General features: G+C 50.7%; 1 protein-coding gene across 1 annotated transcript in view; it reads right to left on the reverse strand.

Annotated features, from left to right (window-relative positions):
* Positions 1 to 1,338: 1,338 nt before the first annotated feature.
* The window catches only part of SRRM3 (serine/arginine repetitive matrix 3), a gene marked incomplete at its 5' end in the record, with an annotated part of 37,078 nt that continues 16,929 nt past the window's right edge, over positions 1,339 to 21,487 (reverse strand). Inside the window, 9 exons of the mRNA XM_080940481.1 lie at positions 1,339 to 2,980; positions 6,679 to 6,816; positions 6,909 to 7,133; positions 7,446 to 7,792; positions 18,513 to 18,690; positions 19,187 to 19,291; positions 19,823 to 19,873; positions 21,101 to 21,136; positions 21,262 to 21,324. Of these exons, the coding sequence (XP_080796607.1) occupies positions 2,752 to 2,980; positions 6,679 to 6,816; positions 6,909 to 7,133; positions 7,446 to 7,792; positions 18,513 to 18,690; positions 19,187 to 19,291; positions 19,823 to 19,873; positions 21,101 to 21,136; positions 21,262 to 21,324 (1,372 nt within the window). The 3' untranslated portion in view covers positions 1,339 to 2,751. The remainder of the gene's footprint in view (positions 2,981 to 6,678; positions 6,817 to 6,908; positions 7,134 to 7,445; positions 7,793 to 18,512; positions 18,691 to 19,186; positions 19,292 to 19,822; positions 19,874 to 21,100; positions 21,137 to 21,261; positions 21,325 to 21,487) is intronic.

The following is a 21,487-nucleotide window of genomic DNA, read 5'->3' on the forward strand; positions in this document are numbered from 1 at the left end:
GTAGCATCTGGACCAACATTCATGATTAGGGGGTTGAAGCTCTGCTGAGAGGCTGGCTCTTGACTTCCGCCACAGTTCCAGGGAATGCTTGACTCAACACCTGGTTACAGTCTGGGATTCAGCTCGGTTGGTTAAGCGCCTGCTGAGCCAAGCATGAGGATGTGAGTTCGGATCTCCAGGACCCACGTAAAAGCCACATATGGTGGCAGACATAACCGTAGTGCGGGGGTTTGGGGGTGTGTAAAGCAGAGACAGGCAGTACCTAGGAACTCCAGGTAGAAAAGCTTAAATAGAGGAAAGACATTTAATGTTGGTCTTTGTCCTACACTCACACACACACTACCCCCCTACTACACACCATATATATCACCCCCACACACATTACAAACCATACCCTACACTACACACACTACACACATCACACACACAGTACACTATACACCACACACACTATACTACACACATAGTACACACACCACCCACACTACACACCTCCCACACCACACACACACACACACACACACACATACACACACACACAGAGGTTAAACCCCATCACTCTGAGACAAAAAGGGTGGTGGGCAGAAGGAAGAGGAATGGGAGGACAAAGCTCAGCTAGGGCATGGTGGCCTGTGACTGAAATCCAAGTAATCAGGAGACGGAGGCAGGAGGATTATAGAGAGTTCTAGTCTAGCCTGGTCTACCAGGCTAGTCAGGGTTACATAGTAGTTACCTCACAAGCCTGGTGGTCAGAGTTGGATCTCGTAAATGTGGAAGAGAGCTCACTTCACACAGTTATCCTCTGACCTCCACACACATGCGGTGGCACATGCATCCTCACACATCTTGCACACCTATACACAATAAATTATTTTGGAGGGGATTGTGAAGCAGGGGTTTCTCTGTGTAGCCTTGGCTGTTCTGGAATTTGCTCTGTAGATCGGGCTGGCTTTGAACTCTTGGAGATCTGCCTGCCTCTGCCGCCAGAGTGCTGGGGTTAAAGGCGTGTGCCACCACTGACCAGCATCACACGCAATACATTTTAACAGAGCCTACAAATCCTCCCGGCTGGAAAGACATTTTCTGGACTCCATCTTTCTTCCCACTTGAACTTCAGAAGGCTACGAAGTCTCTTGCTCAGAGGCAGGTGACTGGACATGATGGGAACTGGTTTCTTGACGCCGCTCACCTCTCCTCACTGGGCCCTCAGGAGGATGAGAGTCCTACTCAGTCCTTACAGGGAGAGAGACCCCAGTCTTTCTCCCTGATGCTCGCAGTCACAGAGACACAGTCGCAGCCTGTCACCCGGGCACCTAGTGTATTTATTACAGTCCAAATGTTTTCCCGCACTGCGGAGAAAGAGGGAAGGGGAAACTGAGAGAAGGTGGGACTCCGGATCAGACCCCAGACTCCTCCCCCCACCAGAGCCCAGGGCATCTACCCTATTGGGCCAAGGAAGACTTCGAGATCCCTGAGGGCCCCAGCAGGGGGGTGGGCGGGGCTGGGTGCTGCAGAAGAGGGATGGAGGGGGGACCACCTCATCCCCATCTTGTCCCAGGCTGAGGGCTTTGGCTGGAACCTACCACCCCAGTTCTGAAAGCCTTGACCAAACCTGCCCCATCAAAGCCTGGTAAGGAGGCCTCCCTTGGGCAGGCTCCGAAGTGCACCGCGTGTTAGTTAGCTTGTGACCATGAGCTATCATTTGGTCCGTAACCCAGACAGCAGCCCGTACCAGTCTCCCAGTAGCCCTTGACCTGTTTGGTCATCTGACTGCATTGTTTGGGCCCATGCTTTAAAAAAAAAAAAAAATCGGATGCTTTCTACCCGTGTTCTTTCTTATCTTCTGACCTGAATTCCCAGTCTCTCCCTTTTGAGACAGGCTCTCCTGTACCGCAGTTTGGATTTGAACTCACTATGTAGCCTACAATGACCTTGAACTTCCGGTCTTCCTGCCTCTACCTCCAGAGTGCTGGGATTACAGGCATGCACTAGCATGCTTGGTTTTATGCTTTGTGTTGGGATGGAACCCAGGACTTCATGCATGCTAGGCAAGCACTCTACCAACTGAGCTACAGTCCTCAGCCCCTGAACTACCTTTGACTTCAGGGTTAGATACAGATGTGGTATATGCCACCTCTTGTGCTGATGAAGGCCCGGAGGGTGTGGCCTTGATGTGAGGGGAAGGAAGAGAGATGGGGCCAAGTGCGAACTTCTCATTCCCCTGGTAATACGCAGGAGTTAGGTGGTCCTTCCTTCTCTCTTAGATCTGGCTCGCTTTGCCATTTTCAGATCCACCCCGTGGGAGATTAAAAAGGAGGGGAAGGTCCCAGGCGTGGCACCTTCCAAGCTGTGCAGGGGTCCACTGAGCTCAGGTGAGGTGACAGCCGACAGTGGACTCTTGTGCCACACACAGGCAATGGGCCCCAGGCTGGTAAGCTGGCCTCAAGCAGAAGAGGGGCGTGGTGATCTGATCCCTGTGTTCACAAAGGCTCCTTGTTCCCTGGGTATGGTGGGTGGGCAGGGCGTGGGGATGGGCACACTTTAGGGACAGGACAATTTGATTCCTCCTCGTGGGCGGGTCACCCACCCTAGAAGAAGCTCTTCTCTAGTCCCACTTGCCCACGTGCTGCCCCACCCCACCCCGGGACCTCTGTAGCAGTATAGGGGTACAGACCCCCTCTTTCTCGGGTCTCAGGGCCCCAGCCTCTCCTTTTTCCAGGGCCTTCCAACCCTAGATGGGTCCTTCTGGGCTTAGAAGCCCCCACTCTCGGAGCTGCTCCGGCTGTGGTAGCTGGTACTGCGGCTCCTGGAGACACTGCAGGAGCGGCTGCGAGTCCCGTGGCTGCGGCTGCTGTGGCTTCCGTGGCTGTGGCCAGGGCTTGGGCTCCGGCTGTGGCTCCGGCTGGAGTAGTCAGTGCTTAAGAAGCTGGAGGAGGAGGAGGGGCTGGGCCGGTAGTAAGGGATGGGACGCTTTCGGGCACTGTGGGAGAGAAAAAGTAGATCCTAGGTCACCCAAAGCCCCAAGCTCTGTCCATCCGTAGCCCTCAGTCGGGCCCCAGTTCCCATCCAGCAGTGGCAAGGGCTTCCTGCCTAAGTTTCCTCTGAGTCTTGGCCTCAGGGACAACCCAAATTCCAAACTTCTGTGTCCTTTGCCAAATTCATATTGATTGTTTTGTTTTTTTTCCTTGTCTGCCTGTAGGGCAAAAGGCTCATATTCTTTATTGATCTGAGCATGTGCTAAGGAATATTTTCTGAATAAATGAAAGTTTACTGTGTCCATGTGTTTCTTTTTCTCCCGTTTGTTTTGCTGGGGATAGAGGATAGAGCTTCACAAATACGAGGAATGTTCTAGTACAGTTGAGGTACACTCTGAACTTCACAAAAGAAACTTTCTCTTTTTAAAAATATATTTTAAAAAATTTTAATTATGTGTCTGTGGGGGGGGGTATGTGCGTACGTGCAGGGGCCTTGGAGGCTGGAGGTTGTTGGATTCCCCAGAGCTTCAACATGAAACTTCCATGTGTGTCCTGGAACTTGAACTCGGGTCCTCTGCAAGGGTAGTAAATGCTTTTAACCCTGGAGCCATCTCTCCAACCCAAAATTTAATTTCGTTTTTCTTTTCTTTTTCTTTTTTTAAAGATTTTATTTTATTTATATGAGTATACCTTAGTTGTCAGACACACCAGAAGAGGGCATCAGATCCCATTACAGATGGTTGTGAGCCACCATGTGGTTGCTGGGATTTGAACTCAGGACCTCTGGAAGAGCAGTCAGTGCTCTTATCCACTGAGCCATCTCTCCAACCTTCACTTTTATTTTCTAAGGAAGGGTTTTATATAGCTTGGACTGGTTTCACTGTGTGGCCAGGGCTGGTCCTGAACTCCTGACTCTGTCTCCTGAGTGTTAGAATCACAGGCATGTGCCACCATTGTTTTTCTTCCTGCTTTCGTCTTTCCTTTGTTCCTTCCTTCCTTCTTTTCTTGCTTTATTTTAGACAGTGTCACTGTAAAGCTCAGCTAGCTTGTGATTTTAAGTCTTCTTGCCTCAACTTCGGAGTTCTGGGGTCACAGACGTGTGCCATTATTTATTGCCCTGCATGAGTGAAACTAGTTTCCTTCCCCCCTTTCTCTTCCTTTCCTTCCTTCCTTCCTTCCCTCTTTCTTTCTCTTCCTTCCTTCCTTTCTTTCTTTCGACAGAATTTCATGTATCTCAGGCTAGCCTCAAACCTACTGTGTAGCAGAGGATGTCCCTGAACTTCTGATCCTTCTGCCTTTAACTTCCTATGTGTTGGGACTGGAGGTTTACGTCAGCAGTTTGTGCATGAGGGCTCCGTGCCAGCATGTTTGCAGAGCACTGGGTTCTATGCATGTTCTGTAAGCATTCTCTTCACTAAGACACTTCCATAGACCTTTGTTTTGTTATTTTATCCACAGACCTTTGAAAGAGCTTTTAAATAGGGATGGCTGGCAAGTATCATTGAATATGGCCAAGTCCTGTCTCTCTGCCTCCCCCATCCTTTCTCTGAATAGAATATTTAGATTCTTTTGTCTGTTTTTTTTTTTTTTTTTTTTTTTTTTAAAGACATGGGTTCTCTCTGTAGCCTTGGCTGCCCTGGAACTCACTTTGTAGACCAGGCTAGCCTTGAACTTTGGAGATCCACCTGCCTCTGTCTACCAAGTGTTACGATTAGAGGCTTGTGTCACCAGCATCTGGCTAGATTCCCCCCCCCCCCCCAGACAAGGTTTCTCTGTGTAGCCCTGACTGTCTTGGAACGCTGCAGACCAGGATGAGAAGATTTAGACTTTTATAGTCACTCAAAGGGAACAAGGAGGAGACCCCTGGCCACTGCTGTCTCTTTTCCAGCTTGCCCCCATCTCCCACCTCCATCCCAACCCTTCACTCAGCTTCCTCCCGCTGGCCCAGAGTTAGTTTGAAGGCAGGGGGCTATGATCTAGAGAAAAGAAAAGAAAGTGGTTAATGAGGCTCTAATGCCCCTCCACAAGGGTTAATTCTGAGGAAGAAAACAGCTGAGCATTAGTATCAGGGAGGCAGCCTGGGACAGAGGAGCTGAGGTGGGCGCCCAGCTGGAAGATGTGAAATTCTGGCCATCTTAGGACCCTCATGTAGAAATGAATATGTCTGGGATGCTGCTATCTCTAGTGTGGTGGTCTGGCCTTCAGCTCTGAGTAAAGGAGGCAGCCTCAGCCTCAGAGTATCAAGAACTAACAGATGGTTCTCGACCTGTGTGGGTTGCAACCCCTTTGGGACCTCACATCAGATATTTACATTATGATTCATAACAGTAGCAAAATAGTAGTTATGAAATAGCAACAAAAATATTTTTATAGTGGGTGAAAGGTCACCACGACATGAGAGACTATATTAAAGAGACACAGAATTAGGAAGGTTGAGAACCACTGAACTAAGGAGAAATTAATTCGAGAAGACTGTCTTGGAGTTGAAAAGATTCTTAGGGATTTCAGCTAATTAGACACATCTGGCCACTGAGGGCTAGAGAGGTACATTCAGACTTCCTCAGGTGCCTCAGCAGGGCAAAGCTGGGCTCAGAACTCTGCCAACGGCAATCTATTCATACTGGGGTAATCTTGGGCTTCAGGGTAATTTTTGATTTGTTGGTACTAGGGATTTAATCTAGAGCCTTACATATACTAGGCAGATGCTCTACTATGGAGCTAGGTCCCCAGTTACTGACCGTGTGATTCCAGGCAGGTGCTCTACCACTGAGCCACGCCCCCAGCCCCTCACTGGGGGATTCTAGGCAGGGGCTCTACCCCTGAGCCACGCCCCTAGCCCCTCACTGGGGGATTTTAGACAAACATTCTACCAATCCTTTTAATTTGAGGCAAGTTTCTCAGGCTCGCCTTGAATCCTCCCCCACCGCCTTCCTACCTAGTAGATAGGATGAGAGGCCTGAGCCGCCACCAGTCCCAGCTTTTGGGTGATTTCATCTGCACACTCAGACCCCCCTGGAGTTCTCCATCACCTCAGCCACACCCCTCATTCCGCAGCATGGGGTTCCTCAGACAGCTGCCCCAGATACTAGTATGCTCTGCCCACTCCACCAATTCCCCAGGGTGTTGGGAGGTTAGTCAGAAAAGTAGACGCAGATGGTAAGCTGACCCCCACCAGACTAGCTCACATGAGTGTCACTTGGGCTGCCTGTGGAGCCCGGTCCACACGGCCCCCAGGCTGGCCACAGGCCACGCAGCAGGAGGTTCCTTGAGATGAAGGAGAAAAGTATGTATCATTGAAGGTGTGACAGACACGGGGAGGGAAGGAGGGATTCCCGACGGATGAATGGAATCTTCCAGAGCTGAACTCCATGCCTGCGGCTGGCCACCCCAACCCATACACAAACCAGCTCAGATCCATGGCACCTCTTTCTTCCCAAGTTTATCACTTCTGCCTCTCATGCTCTGGTACCCTCGTCTCTCCCCAACTCTTCGATGACCCCTGGGTCCACTAGTTTCTCTTCGCCCAACCCATCTCTCCTTTAGTCCCCCCCACCCCCACTCCCGTTTGACAAAACCTGCCTCTATTCTCAGTATGAGAACTAGTCCATTCTAGAAGGCTCCCAGGCCTGTGAACCTTGACTCCCTGCATCCCTGGCTACCAATAGTAGCCCTAGTCTCTTCTCATCCCTAGTCCCCTTTTTACCTGGTGATGCGTCTCGGCTCCATGAAACTGGGCGAGTCCCGGCGCCGCTTTCGGATCGGTGAGTAGCTGCGGGAGCGACGCCGGGTGCGGGCGGCCTCAGCCTCGGCATGCCTTGCACGGCCTTCGCTGTCCTTGTCCCTGTGGGACCCATCGTGGTCAGGGATCCCCGCCATCTGGGCCTTAAGTCCGGGTTCTTTGCCATCCGCCCCCTCCCACCACACACTACTTACCGGCCAAGAGGTTTCTTGGGCGACGGAGAGAGGCTGGGGCTGCGGGTCCTTTTGTCTGGGGAGCGCGAGCGGGATTTGGAGGGCGAGCGGCTGGAACTCCAGGACCCGGGATGGGGGCCCGGGCTGCGAGATGAACTGTTCCCCTCCGGGCCGCCCCGTCGGCCGTGCGCGCCCGGGGACGGCGAGGTGCTTGCCGGCCGTGCGCGCGGGAGTCGCTCCTTTGCCCTAGAGGAAGGAGTGCGGGGCAGGGCTCAGTGGTGTGCACGGCGGGGCAGGAGAGACTTAGGTTGTGTGGGTGGCAGTAGAGATCCGTGAGCTCACCCCATAGGAAATGGGCGTCAAAGAGACAAATTGGGGATTCCCTGTGGGGTTATTAACAAGAGAGGGAGACTCCATTGGAAGTGTTGGAATGTTGAGGGGGAAACACCAGTAGGAGCGATCAGTGAGGGGCCCTATGTGGGGTGATCAGTGAGGTCACTGTTTGGGGGTGACCAGTGAAGAATGCTCCTGTGCAGTATAGGCAGGAGGTCGGCTCACCGTTTCCCGTGTCCGCCGTGACCTCGATCGGAGCCCGGCTCAGGCCCGGGCCCCGGGGCGCCGCCGCCGGAGTCGCTGCTGGAGTGCGCCCCGCTGAGCGAGCGCGACGAGCCCCGAGGCGGCGCGGGCTTTGCACGCCGGCGCCCCCTGCGGCGGGGCGCATTGGCCGAGGACCGCGATCGCCTCCTCCTCCTCCGCCGGCGCCGGCGCCTGGCTGTCCCTCCGGCCGCGCGGCCCCCGCGGCCCTGCGACGACGGCGCGGAGCGAGGACTCTGACTGTCCTTCCCACGCGCGGGCGGCGTGGGCGCGGCGGCCGCTTTTTCGCAGGCCCGGGGCGAGCTGGGCTTCTGACGGGGAGAGAGGCAGAGAAGGGCACGGAGGGGCGGAGAGGGGGCGAGACAGGCCGGGAGGGATGCAGAGGGGACCAGAGCAGAAAGGGTAGCGGATGCACGGGACGGACGCCGGAGGGCGGGGGAAGAAGCAGAAGGGGGGCGGGGAGAGGGTGCAAGCGGGATGGAGAGATTGGAGAGAAGAAGAGAAGGGATGGGGGGGGCACGTGAGAGGGCAGTGGGGTGGGGGGGGGAGAAAAGGAGAGAGGGCTTTCACCGGGCCTAGGCCGCGGGCTGCAGCCCTGGAGCATCGCACACACGGTTCCCGCGCCTGCCCTGCCTCTACCTCTCCTGAGTGTTCACCTTCTGGCCTCAACATAGCAGACCATGCAAGGTTCTCGGCATGCATAACACAAGAGGGACGGAGCGGTGGGAATGGAGGCTGCAGGGGAGGGGAGAGCTCCAGGATGGGGCACCAGAGGGGTTGGCATTGTCCCCGCATGGGGGACAGACGATTTCCCCCCAGTTGAGAGAAGAGAGGTAAGACACTGGTAGGTCAAGCCAAGTCCAGCCCACCAGGGCCAGGCTCCCCCCACCAGGGTAAAGGGCATGGGGGGGTTGTCACACGGCACACAGATGGGGGAGGGGGCAAGATAACTGAACTCAAAATTCAACCAAAGGAGTCAAAACAGAAATAAAAAAGAAAACCAAAATAATAATAATAATATAATAATAAATAACGGAAACAAAAATACCACAAATATCATTATATACCCAAATCAAAATGATCTGCTGGGGAACCTAACTTTATTATTATTATTTTCTTTCTGTTAATATTTGGCTTTGTTTTGGCGACCCTGCCGAGAGCTCAGGGATGTTCAGTAGCTGACCGACTGTCTTTCTGTTTCTCTCTTTTCTTTTTCTTTTTCTTTTCATTTCATTTCTTTCATTTCATTTCTTTTCTTTCTTTCTTTCTTTTCTTTTTTTTTTTTTTTACGTTCTGATTTTTTTTTAAGTCCCTCTTGGTTAACGTCCACTTACCAATAAAGTGGCACTTCCTCCTTTAGTAGGTAAGTTGTGTAAGAAAAGGGAAAAGCGTGGTAGCATAAGTTCATCATTAAAGTCACAAAAACGCAAGAGAGATAGAGAGAGAGAGAGAAAAACGCAACCACCCCCTCTAGGCCTGAGAGGAGGCCAGTTCACCTCTAGCGGACCAGCAATGTCCAGCTTCTTGGACGTCAGCCGGTGCCCGAGGCTGACATCTGAATAGGGCTGTTCATTTATTTCTTTTCCAAGAGTGAGTTAGGACCAGAAAGGGAACCTGACACCATCCGAGGTCCTGGCTGGGAACTAGGAATGGAGCCTGCTACTACCTCAGTACCACGGAGCCCTGGACAAGTTAATATTCCCGGTCTAGGCTTTGGTTTCCCCATCCGCACCACGAGGGTTTGGCTTTTGCTTCCCAATGTCTCTTCCAGGGTAAATAGCACAGGATTCCCTGGTTGGTCCCTCCCCAGATCCCCACCCCCCCTTCACAGAAGGACCCTCCTGACTTTGGGCCCCAACCTTGCAAGAGCAGATGCTACTTACTATTCTTGCCACTATTCCGTTTACAGGTCTGTCCCTGCCACTTCCACAGTCATTATCCAGCCAGGTCTGTAACCTCGGGTTTGCTTGTCTGAGACAGAGTTTACTATGTAGCAATGGCTGGGCTTGAGATTCATTCCATCTGCTTCTAATTCCCAGGGCTGGGACTAAAGGTATGCACAATCATGCCAGCCCTTACTCTTTTATTCCTTCTTTCTTTTTTCTTTTTTCATCTTTCTTTCCTTTGTTTCTTTTTCTTTTCTTTTTCTTTCTTTTTCTTTTCTTTTCTTTTCTTTCTTTCTTTCTTTCTTTCTTTCTTTCTTTCTGTTTGTTTGAGACAGGGTTTCTCTGTTTAGCCCAGGCTATCCTGGAATTTGCTCTGTACACCAGGGTGGCCTGGAACACAAGAGATTCACCTGCCTCTGCTTCCTGAGTGCTGACACCTGCATCATCCACCACCCAGCTCTCCCTCTGCCCCCATTTTTTTTCCCCCTTGGACAGGATCTCACATACTACAGGCAGGTCTAGAATCTAGAATCCGATATGCAGCCCAAGATGACCTTGAACTCAGGATCCTACAGGTGTCACCTCTTAAAGGCTGGGCTTACAGAAGTACATCACTATGGCCAGCTTGTTCTGGTTTCAGACACGGTCTTATTATATAGCCTTGAACTCGAAATCCTCTTGCCTCCGTCTAATCTCCTAAATGCTGGGATTACAGGTGTGTGCCATTGCCCACCACCATTGGGCACAATCCCAATTTTTAGCATAAAATAGGGCACTAAATCCTTAATGCTGAGGGAGGAAGAATTGACTTCACTAAGGGTCAGTCAGGGAGTTCCAGGCGCCAGCAGGGGTCTGAGCTGAGTTTGTTCAGGGTATCTTGCTATCATTGGAAAGGAAGCTTGATTCCCTTGGCTGTGGAAGTTTCTGGCAGAGGGGACCCAGAGGGGGCAGACCTCTGTCTTCAGGGCTCCATAGAGCCCCACAATGAGCTAGAGACAGGAAATGGACCTCGTTAATGGAATGTACAGCTGATGTGTGATTGGTTGTGGTTGGCTGAAGCAACCAATGAACCAGGTATAGCTGGTGAAGACACACTGTGGAAGTAACAAGCCATGAAGACTTCTCCCAGGAGAGCTGGTCTTTCTCCCAAAGCAGTGGCAGGCTCAGGTAGCCAGAGTGGGTATGACCTGCTAGTCATCTGTCCCACTGCGCAATCCTTACTTCCCGGTTAGCTTAAGCTAGGTGAACCGGAGGCCGAGTTTTGTTTTATTTTAGACAAGGTCTCTTGTAGCTGAGGCTGGCCTAGAACTCGGAACTCTTGATCTAGTTGAAGGTCTGATTCTTCTGCCTCCACCATCTGAGAGCTGGGATTACAGGTGTTTTGATGCAGTGCTTCATGCATGAACGCTAGGCAAGAACTCTACCAACTGAGCTACATCCCTGGCCCCATTTAAAAAATTCAGACAGGGTCTCACGTAGCCCAGGCTGGCCTCAAATTCTCTGTGTAACCAAAGATGACCTTGGACTCCTAAGAATTCCTGTCTCGGCATGTGTGCCCAGGTTAGACCATGCCCAGCTTGAGCCTGGTTGTTGTAAAGATACCTTAATTCTCAAAAGGCATCTCCAGAAGAACCCTCAGCTTCCTCCCCAACCCCAAGAGGCAAATAACATCTTACACAGTCCTTGGTCTGTACCAAAGTTCTCTCATTGAATTTCCCTCTAGGATGCAAATGAGAGCTCTGTCTCTAGCATCTCCAAATGCATCCTATGTCCAGAGTGGTCAGCTTGTCAACTAAACAGAGATACCAGGTAAGGGAGCCTTAGGAACAAACACATGGTAACTCACAACCCAGACTCACCATGCTCCCCTCCTTTAAGGCTACTCTGGTCAGGGGAGGCAGCAAGACCAGCGGTGAAGGAGTGCATACTAGGATTGGGGTCCGATCAGAATCAGAGCTAGAGACCTGACTCAAGGCAAGGAACTCAAGATCAAGGAGGAAGAACAAGTCCATGACGTTCCTTGCCATAGACAAGCAGGAACCCTCTCCTACCTTTTTCCTCTGTCAGTACTACAGTCTGAACCCAGGGCCTCATGGATGCTAGGCAAGTTGGTCTCCCAGTGAGCTACAGTCTCAGCTCCCTCCTAACTTTTAACAGGGTTCCATGTAGCTCAGTTAGGACTCAATATATAGCCAAAGTTGACCTTGAATGTTTGTTTGTTGGTTTTTTAACTAAAAAGGTGGTTGCTTACTGCCATGACAGTTATGCCTCCATTGTGTCATCCTGCCAGAGATTGGACTTCTATTCTTCCTGTCTCACTTCCATGAGCACCAGGATCACAGGCATGAACCGTCATGCCTGACTTATGTCCTGTTTGGCTTATAACCTAATGCTTCATACATGCTAGGCAAACACTGGCAACGGAGCTAATTATACCCAGTCCCACGCAGGTCCATCTTGACTTCCCTTGACTTGGAGGTGGGACAGAGTATTAGGAATAGAAAGGATCTGGATTGGATGGCTGAATACCAATGTTTCTGTCCCCAGCCATTGAGGTCCAAGCCAAGATAGGTGGCTTCCTACCTTCCTACCTATGTCTTGAAGTCCCAGCTCCTCATCAATTTCCTGTTGATTCCTTTTGAGCCTACTGACCTCACCCAAGCCCAAGGAGAACCCCTTGAGGGGATTTAAGTTGGCTATGAGAACTTATGCTAAGTCTCGTATTAGGTGGGCCCTGCTTCCCCACTGATAAGATGGGGATCAGTGGAATCTTGGTTGGGTTGGCCCAAAAGGGATTGGCTTTAATGCTGGCCCCAGTCTAAAAGGATCAGAGCCGGGGACGAAGGCCTGGGGTCAGATGGAAAGTCCCCTGCAGCCCAGGGCGGCAGAAGATATGAAGAAGGTACTGCCAGGCATTCATCATCCCTCCAGAAGCTGCTAAGAAACGGTCAGGCCACCATGATCCTGCCTGAAGCGCGCATCTCAAGTCTCAGCTTGGCTGGGCCTCCTTCTTCCTAGGGGTTGAGTGAAACCCAGGGCTTTCTTTTTTCCTTCCTTTCTTCTCTCTCTGTCTTGTGCTTGTGCTCCCATGCGCACTCACAGGTGTGTTGTGTGTGTGTATGTGTGTACAGGTGTTTGTGAGTGTGCACGTGGAGGCCAGTTATCAATCTTGGGTGGCATCTTTAGGAGCCTGCCATTCTCTTTACATGGCCTTTTTAGCTCTATATGTTTTAAATTATATTTATTTATTTAGTTATTCGTGTGTGTGTGTGTGTGTGTGTGTGTGTGTGTGTGTGTGTGTGTGTGAAGAGGACAACTTGAGCAGGCCTGGTAAGCATCATTATCCACTGAGCTATTTTCAGGACCCAGGGTTAGTCAATTAAATTAGACGAGCTGACTTTCTGCCTTTGTCTTCCTAGAACTAGGGTTAGAAGCACAAGCCACCATCTTTGGCTTTCTAATGTGGGTTCTGAGGCTTGAACTCGGGTCCTCTTGCTTGCAAAGCCAACATTTAATACACTAAGTTATTTTCTCAGCTCTGAGAGTAACATCTTTTTTCCCCCCTTGTATAAGAAAGATTTGAGGGTCAAGGGCAATAAACAAGAATGAAGAGAGGAGACAGTGGAAGCAAAGGGGACAGGGGACAGAGGCAAGGGAACACTTGAAGTGATTTGCCTTTGTGTCCTCTCTGCACCCCAGGACTGCTGCCCACTTGCCTCTATCCCACTGTCTCCCCTTGTTGAGATCCAGGAAGCCTTGAGGGGCGGAACCTCCATGTTCTCCTCAGGCTGAGACACCTCCCCCTTTCAGACTCCCAGCCCTATCTTTCTTGTGAAGAACTACATTGCCGGCTCCCTCCCAGCAAGCACCGTTCAAGAGAGCAAGAGTGTTCTCAGGGGTGAGCTGGTCTGACCCTTCCTGGAATAGACATGGGAGAAGTAGCCAATCCTTCCTTCCCCAAAGCTGAAGGTGGAGAGTTATCAAGACCTCACAATGGCTACGGGGAGCTCAAACTTGTGTTTTCTTCAGGCAGAACAAGAAGCTAATAGGAGAAGTTGGGGATGGTGGCTCCCTAAGGACCCACTCTGACTGCCATTTTCTATGCAGCTAGTTGAGCATTAGAGCAGGCCATCACAAGTCTCAAGTAATAGGGTTCTACTTCCACTCACTTCGGCTACTGGCGACTGACTGTCTCTTCCTGATCATTCTGCAACAAGGGAGACCACTGAATTCTCAGATTCAGAAATTCAGCAGAAGAAAGGACACTGGGGACTTGGAGGAGTCCCTGTTCTGGGGGTAGGTAAGCAAAGATTTTATACCATTCTGAAAACGCCACAGAATCTTGGCCAAGTAGGTTCTTAAGGTCTAGAGCCCCTGACCTGCTCCAAACTCTCTGAAGAGACTCTTCCATCACATCTAAGCTACAGAGCCATGGCTCCCCGAGGTACTGTTACTGTTCCAGAACGCTGAAGCCTGTACCTCTGGGCTTTATTGTGTTGCCATAAAAAGACTTGGTCTGTCTAGAGTTCATTCAGCCTTGGTATAGTAAGCCCCAAAGGGTTTATTGGGACTTAACTTTGAACTCGACCCTCAAGATTCTCACATCCCATTCTTCTACTGTTTACTGTCTAGGTGAGCCCTGGAACCCTGGAACATGTGTGACCAAAGCTCCTAGCTAGAAGCTGTCAAGGATGAAGGTTAGGGGTTCTGCAACCACTCGGGACAGTAGCAATCAAATCAGCCCCACTGATACAGTACAGGAAGAGACGTGAGGATTGAATGTCAGACCACATACAAGTGCATTCAGCCAACAATGAGAAAGAGGGAGGCCGGAGGAGGAGTGGGCAGAGGATCAAGAGATGGAGAGGAAGAAGCAGAGACAGTGGAGATGGGAAGGAGAGAGGATGGGCCTGCAAGGTCATCAGGGGTCAGGAATGGAGAGTGGAGGGAACCAAACTATAGCCCAGGGGGCAGTTCAGGTGGCTCAGTTTGGAGAAAGGGTATGAAAAAGGTTAAAGAAAGAAAGAGTGGAAAGAGAAAAAAGTCAACTTAGAGCCAAGTAGAGGGAGGGAGGGAAAGAGAGAGAGGAGAGAGAGGCAGACAGAGAGAGAGAGATTGATTCAAACTAAGCAGAATGGCCGCACATATCTGAGCTGAGACCCAGAGAGCAAGTGCACAGCTGTGCTGGGTACCTACCTTCTCGGTGGTCAGGGGCAGGGACACAACAATTAAAAAAAAGGAGGAGGTCTCTGCACAGGGAATGCAGGACACCGGTGACTCCAAGTGGCCTTTGCTCTGAGCCAATGGAGGGGAAAACAGCCTGCCCAGTGGCTTCTGGGTGTCACCTCAGGGATGGAAAGGGCCACTTGTCAGCCACCTCTGTCAGATTCCTTATTTGTTTAGTTATTTATTTATTTTAAAACCTTTAACCACAGGCTCCAATAGCCAAGCTTTTCTTAATTCTTCACATAATAAACTCCCCAGAGGGTGTGCATGCAGCAATTAATGAACGCAGAAAACTACAGGGTGGATAGAGAAGGGGCAGGCAGCTTGGGAGAGAGGCCCAAATCTAGAGGAGAGAGATGGAAAGGGAAAATAGGCACAGAGAGATGGGGCACACAGAGAGAAGAAGGAAACAGAAAGGCCAGACAAAGAGAGGGAGGCTGGTTAAATGAGGCCATCAGCAAGGATGCAGAGGGCAGGATGGGGACTGCATATTTAAAAGGAAAAACAACCACAGGTTCCATTTGGAAGATGAATCTTGCCTCATATGGTTTCCCTCAATTTTTTTTTTTTTTTTTTTTTTTTTTTTTTTTTTTTTTTTTTGAGACAGAGCCTCACATAGCAGAGGCTAGCCTTGAACTCACTACGTGGTTGTGGCTAGCCTTGAATACCTGATTCTCCTGCATCTACCTCTCAAGTGCAGGGATTCCAAGTGTGCACTACTATACCAGATTTCATTTGGTGCTAGGGATCCAGTCTCAGTACGGATATGTGTACTAGGCAAACATTGCCAACTAATCCCCATTCATAACTCTCTCTTCCTTTTTTCCCTCGCACATACATTGTAGGCCAGCATTCTACTGCTGAGCTAACTCCCAAGCTGTCTTTTTACTTTTGATTTTCTTTCTTTCTCAGACTAAGTTACTGTGAGTGACCTTGGCTGGTCTTGATCTTGTGATCCTCCATCTTTCGATTATAGGTAGACACAACCAGGCCTGACTGACCTTCCAGAGAGATACCAATGGCTTGTCCCCGGACAAGAGCAGTGCTTTTCTCCAGCCTAGAATGCCTACCTTGGAAAACTTTACCTGAATTAAATTTTCTGCTGCTTTTAGGCATGTTCTCTCTCTCCCTTTCCCTCTCCTTCTCTCTTTCCCCCCCCCCCCTCATTCCCTCTCTCTGTCTTTCAAGACAGGGACTCTCTGTATAACTTGTGTAACCTGGCTGTCCTGGAACTTTCTCTGTGGACCAGGCTGGCCTCCCACTCAGAGATTAGATTGCTTCTACCAAGTCCTAGGATTAAAAGCCTGATGCTGGCTTCCATGCCTTCCCACACGCACTATCAGTAACACAGGACAAACCAGTCCCTTCCTCTCTGTGTGGTCCCTAGTTTCTTGCAAGGTCCTCTGTGAACTCATAACACCAGCTTTGTTAATTTAAAACATGAGATAATTCCAGTACCCTGGGATTAACTACAGGGCTAATTGCCCCTCCTTACTTAAAAGTAATATTGGTATGGCTCTTATTTTTTATTTGGAGTTGTGTTCCCTTTTAAATTCCAATCACAAGAGAGGAAAGTATATAAAGATATGGGCATGACTAACGGAGACTTGAAGTTCAAACACCATCTCTGAATTAAAAGAAAGGCTTCCACAGTAACACACACAAAAGCAAAGTTTTAGAACACAGAAGAGAGAAAAGGAAAAACAAAACCCCAAACAAACCCAGAAAGATAGCTTGTATTTCTGTACATTACAATTCAAAAAAAAAAAAAATTTAAAAAGTAAATACAAACAAAAAAAAAAAAAAAATAACAGGAAAAAAACACATAAACTCCCCCACCCTCAACTAAACAAGATATGGAATTATAGTATTACCACGTTTCAAATGGGAGGCTAAAAAACAAACAAAGACATAGGTGGGGTTAAAATGTTGAGCTTCTCCTTTTTCCATATCTTTCTTCCTTCCTCTTTTTCTTAAAGATAGTGTCTTAATACCCCAGTACATTTAAAATTCTTTTTTTGAAACAGTGAAGTCACCATTGACACCCCACCCTCCCTTCATCTCACCTTTCTGGGTACAGAAAAACCAGTCTCTTTAACACCTCTACCCCCCCCCCCCAGTATTTTTTTAAAAGAGGATCCAAACGTAGATCAGAGACCCAAGATGATCTCAGATTGTGCAGGAGACAAGGGTGAGGAATAAGAATCTGAACTATGATCTATGGTAAGAGTAGACAGTGTTCTTGGAAAACTCCTGTGGCCATGTGAAAATGGGGTCTTGTTTTGGGCAGGAGATACAAAGTGTTGCCTAGACCAAATGCTGACTCAGCCTTTGGCACAAGCCATCTAGGTACTCTTGCCATTTTGTCAGCACTGCAGGCATCTGGTTACAGTACTCATTTTGTTTACACATGTACAAAATCTTTTCAAGGGACCTTGGGCATGGAAATTACTCAGATTTTCAAGACCCCACAAAAGGAATCAGAAATGGGATGGGACCTGGTTTGAAAAAACAAAACTGTGTTTTGGGGCTATCTCGGGAGGCCACAGATGGAAGACTGTACTTATCAGTCTTTTGTGCTTTGGAAGTTTGGGAATGGCCACATTACTTTTCAGGTTAGCCCATCAGTTCCAGCTCCTGCTGGGCTGCTTTAAGATACTCCTTTGTTCCCACTCCCATACCCAAGACAGATCCAAGGGACATTGTTGTCTTCACAACTGGTATCCTAACCAGAGGCTCAGGAGGTAGGCCAAGAACCTGGCATTCTTTCTAGGTAGGACAGCCTAGAGACAGGTTCATCCATAGAAATCCTGAGAATGAAAGCTTCGTGCCTGTTTCCCTTCACCTTCCTCTCTGATGCCACAGGAGGAAGAGTATTTCAGAAAAGGGAAGGAGTGAAAGAAAATAACCAAAACCAAAAAATCAAAATGAAACTGACATGTACAGGTTCACGTTGGCTGCAGAAACCTGAAGTGTGGGGAGGGGCAGCTCACCACATGGATGAAGCGAGGCATCTTGGGTAATGCATGGCTGCTGTGGAAAGGACCCTGCTATCCTATCCCAAGTTCCTGAGGATACCCGGAGGCCTTATCAGCATTGCAGCTCCCTGAGAGGCCTCAGCCTCATGATCTGATTGACAGACAGATGGGGTCTATAGTTGGGGCAAACGGTCTAGTGTTTTGTTTGGGCTCCTACGTTCACCTCACCTGCTTGCAGATCTAGAGGTGATTGTGTCCCTCCCGAGGATGGGTGGGCACAGTTTGTGGTGAGGGCAGTAATTGTAGGAGAGTTATAGTTGTCTCAGTACTGATAAGCTTGGGAAGAGAGGCTGACAAGTTGGAGACACCGGTCCAAGGTGGGAGTGCTGGGCCAAGTACAAAAGAAGCTCATTACAGGGTCCCGAGAGAGAAGTGGGAAGGGTTAATGGAAGAAATTAAGGGGAGGGAAGTACTTAGCGAAGGGGTAAGGACTTTGGTGTCACATGACACCCGCTGGAATTTGAGTCACTTCACTCTAGTTCCTGACTGACATATTTACAGTCTTCTCTTGCTCCCTGAAGGCAAGAAACCTCAGCTCATCCCCCAGCAGCGAATGATCCCAACTATTTTTATGGTCAAGCCTTCTCTGACCTTCACTTTGCCAAGCCGAAAGTAGCCCAGGTATGCAGGTGCCCAAGCACCCCCAATCTCTCACCAGAAACCAGGCCCAGGTGGGAACGACATCCAACCGACATCCAACCGAACAAGGCACCCGACACCCCTTGAGGAGCACAAGTCGGAGGGATGAAAACAGGGAGAGCATCTGTCGGGTCACCTACAGACCCATTATGGCCCCGCCCCTTCAGCTACCCCGCCCACCCTGAACGGCGCAGTCCGCACAAGCGGTGTGGCGAACCCTCCACAAAGCCAAGCGTACGTACATCGGGCGGGCTGTGCGCCGAGCCGGGGCGGCCCCCGTGCGCTCCGCTTCGCTGTCTGCTGCCTCCGTTCTGCTGGGGCGACCCCCATTCGCTGCCGCCCGATGGGGACGGCGACCGGCTCTCGCTGGATCGATGGCTGCCTGTCTTCCGTCCGTCATCTCGATGCTTGGGGCTCAGCCTGGGAGAGCGGAGGGATGGGGGGAGCCGGCGTGGGACGCCCCCTCTGCCAGTGACCTGGTTCCCAAGTCGCGCTTTCACGGCGAGAGCACCCCAGAGCGAGCCAGCCCTGCACTACCTGGATTTCACATTTAATTTCTTCCTCCAGGTGGACACCAATTTGCTTCTGGCTGGTGAACTGGTTTTGGGCACTGCCCCAGGCAGCCCAACCCTTAGGGATACAACAATCCCCTGCACCCCAAGTGTGTATGTGTGTGTGTTTAAAGACAGTCTCATCTAGCCCAGGCTGGCCTTCAACTCCACATCTAGTCTAAAATGACCTTGAACTTGACCTCCCTACCTTCATCTCTGAATCGCCCGGGCTGCAGGCATGCACTACCGCAGTTGGATTGTGCAGTTCTGAGGGTCAAACCCAGAACTTCGTGCATACCAGGCAAGCACTGTCCCAGCCTGCTCAGAAGCATCCCCTTTGACCCCACGCCGAAGATTCAGCCTACCTGTTAGGCGATCCGGAATCGCTGTAGTGTGAGGACACTGAGGGGCTGTGGGAGCTGACACTACTATGGTGGTGGGACCTTCTGCCTGGAGACTCAGTGTGAGGCCTGGGGTGGGCGAAAAGAGTCAGTCTGATGGACATGCGATTTGCCTTGACCATGGTGCAGCCTGGCCTGACCTCAGGGACTTGGGGTAGGTCCCAGAAAGGTCACTCTGGGATCAGCCCCACCCCCAAGTATGCTCTCTTATATAAATCACCTGAATGGGTCTTGTCTTAGTCTGGGTATAGGGTCTCCAATTCATCTCTGAGAGTTAGGGAAAAGCACTTTTCCTGGAGACAGCTCCAACTTCCAAAGACCATCTCATCTCTCACCTGGTCTTGGAATGGAGGTGTGTGGCTGAAAGGGCAAAGGGACGGAAAGAATGCAGGGGTGGCAAGGCACCTAGGCTCCAGCAATCCTAAGGTCGCTGGCTCACAGGGCTTCCTCAGCAAATCTTAACTTTTCCGTCTGGCACAATCAGACAACTATCCTTTTCAGTTCAAGTCACCGTTGGAGGTATGATTCGAGGTGAGGGTGGTTTGGGGGTACCGAAAGGCCAGGTTTCCTGAGGGGTGAGGGAGCAGGGAGTGTGTTTACCTCTTTCGCTCTTTGTTTTTTTCTTTTCGTTTGCTCTTGAGGCTTCTCGATCTGCAGGGAGCAGAGACCAAGTCTGAGAAGAGCGGGGCAGAGAGTGGCTGTGTAGAGCGCTGGAGCCCAGCTGAGCTCAGGTACAGAAGCTTGGAAACTCGATTTGCCCTTCTCTTAGACCTGGATTTCCCTGGCTGAAGGGATCTGCCCAGCTCACCCCGTAGGGTACAGCCAGGTTTCATGACGAGGGGGGCGTATGCATGTGCCGCTGGCGGATGCACCACCTGTCTACGGCCGTCACAATCCGTTTTCCACTTAACGTTTAATAATCTCACTCCATCTCCTGTCCCCTCTCTGATGCCACCAAATCCTTTCAAATCCCAAACGAACATAACAGACAAAGAAATGTATTTCCAACAAGCGAGAAAGGAATAGGAAAAGACCTGGGAGGGGGAAGTCGGCTTGCTTTGGGCCTCAGTTTCACCTAGTAGTACTGTCCTAATCAGAGGGGCTGTACACAGCATGTGGCCACTAGGGGGCAGCAGAGGCCCGCGCTACCCATTCGTTCTGGGAGGGAGGGAAAAACCGGGTGGGGCGGCTGGGGTGGGAATTGGGAAAATAGAAAGGGTAGGGAGGGGAAGATGTATAGGCTTTTCTACCACTAAGTACAAATGGCCTTCTGTAAATTCCACCAGCAGAAGGGCCTGGAGGCTATACTTGCTCAGGAGTGCGGGGACGGAGGCCTATATCTTTTGACCCCTGATATTGAGTTTTCTACTAACTTATGCCTGGGTCCGTCCCCCCCCTCCACTTTCCCCTAGTCATCCCTGAAGTCATACCATGGCCCAGCCGTCAGGCCTGTAGAGAAGCATACGCCAACCTATATGCCAAAACTCCACCTGTAGCCGCAGCCTGGGCATCCCACCTTCTCCCCACTGAGCCCGCCCAGTTCACAGAGATGCTCTGGCCTGGCATGTCGCATTCCTTGCAACTTGGGGTCCTGGTGCTTCCACTTTTAAAGAGGGCATCCCCTGACACACCCTCTGGACACGGGAGGGAGTTGCAACTCTTTCTGGAAATTCTTGGGGCTGAGGCCGGCAAAGGCTAAAAGCAGTTCTCGGGCCTACCTGTCTTTCAGCCTCGCTTGCACCAGTGAAAGAGCCTCTGGAGGGGGAGCCAGAGTGGATTCTGAGATTCCCCCCTAACTGCCCCCCCCCACGACTGTGGCTTTGGTCCCTAAAGGAGACCAGCAACCTCTGTATGCCCGTTCAGGAAAGTACAGCTCACCTGTATCGTCTCTTCCTCCGGGACCCAGAATCGGACCTGTAGGATGAAAAATCCTCCTGAGCCCCTGTGGAATGGCTACTGAGGAGCCCAGCCCAGGCAACCGCCAGCCCAGGTCCTGAGACAGACTGCTGGCAGGGGGTGGGGTCGAGAGGGCAAAGTACCTATCTCGACGGTGTTTCTTCACACTCTTCTTCTTCTTGCGCAGGGGGGAAGCACTCCCACAGCTGTGGAAATGGGTGGGCACCAGTGAGCTTTCGGGGGAGGGGAGAGGATGTGTGCGGCTGGTGGGGCTCAAGGTCTGGAAGCTGGGAAGGGGCCCTGAAGTAATGAAGGCCAGAGTGCCTTGTATAGAATGACCGGAAGTTTATGGATGTGATGCTGCAGCCT

This window comes from Micromys minutus (genome assembly GCF_963924665.1).
Source record: "Micromys minutus genome assembly, chromosome: 29".
NCBI classification, from domain to species: domain Eukaryota; kingdom Metazoa; phylum Chordata; class Mammalia; order Rodentia; family Muridae; genus Micromys; species Micromys minutus.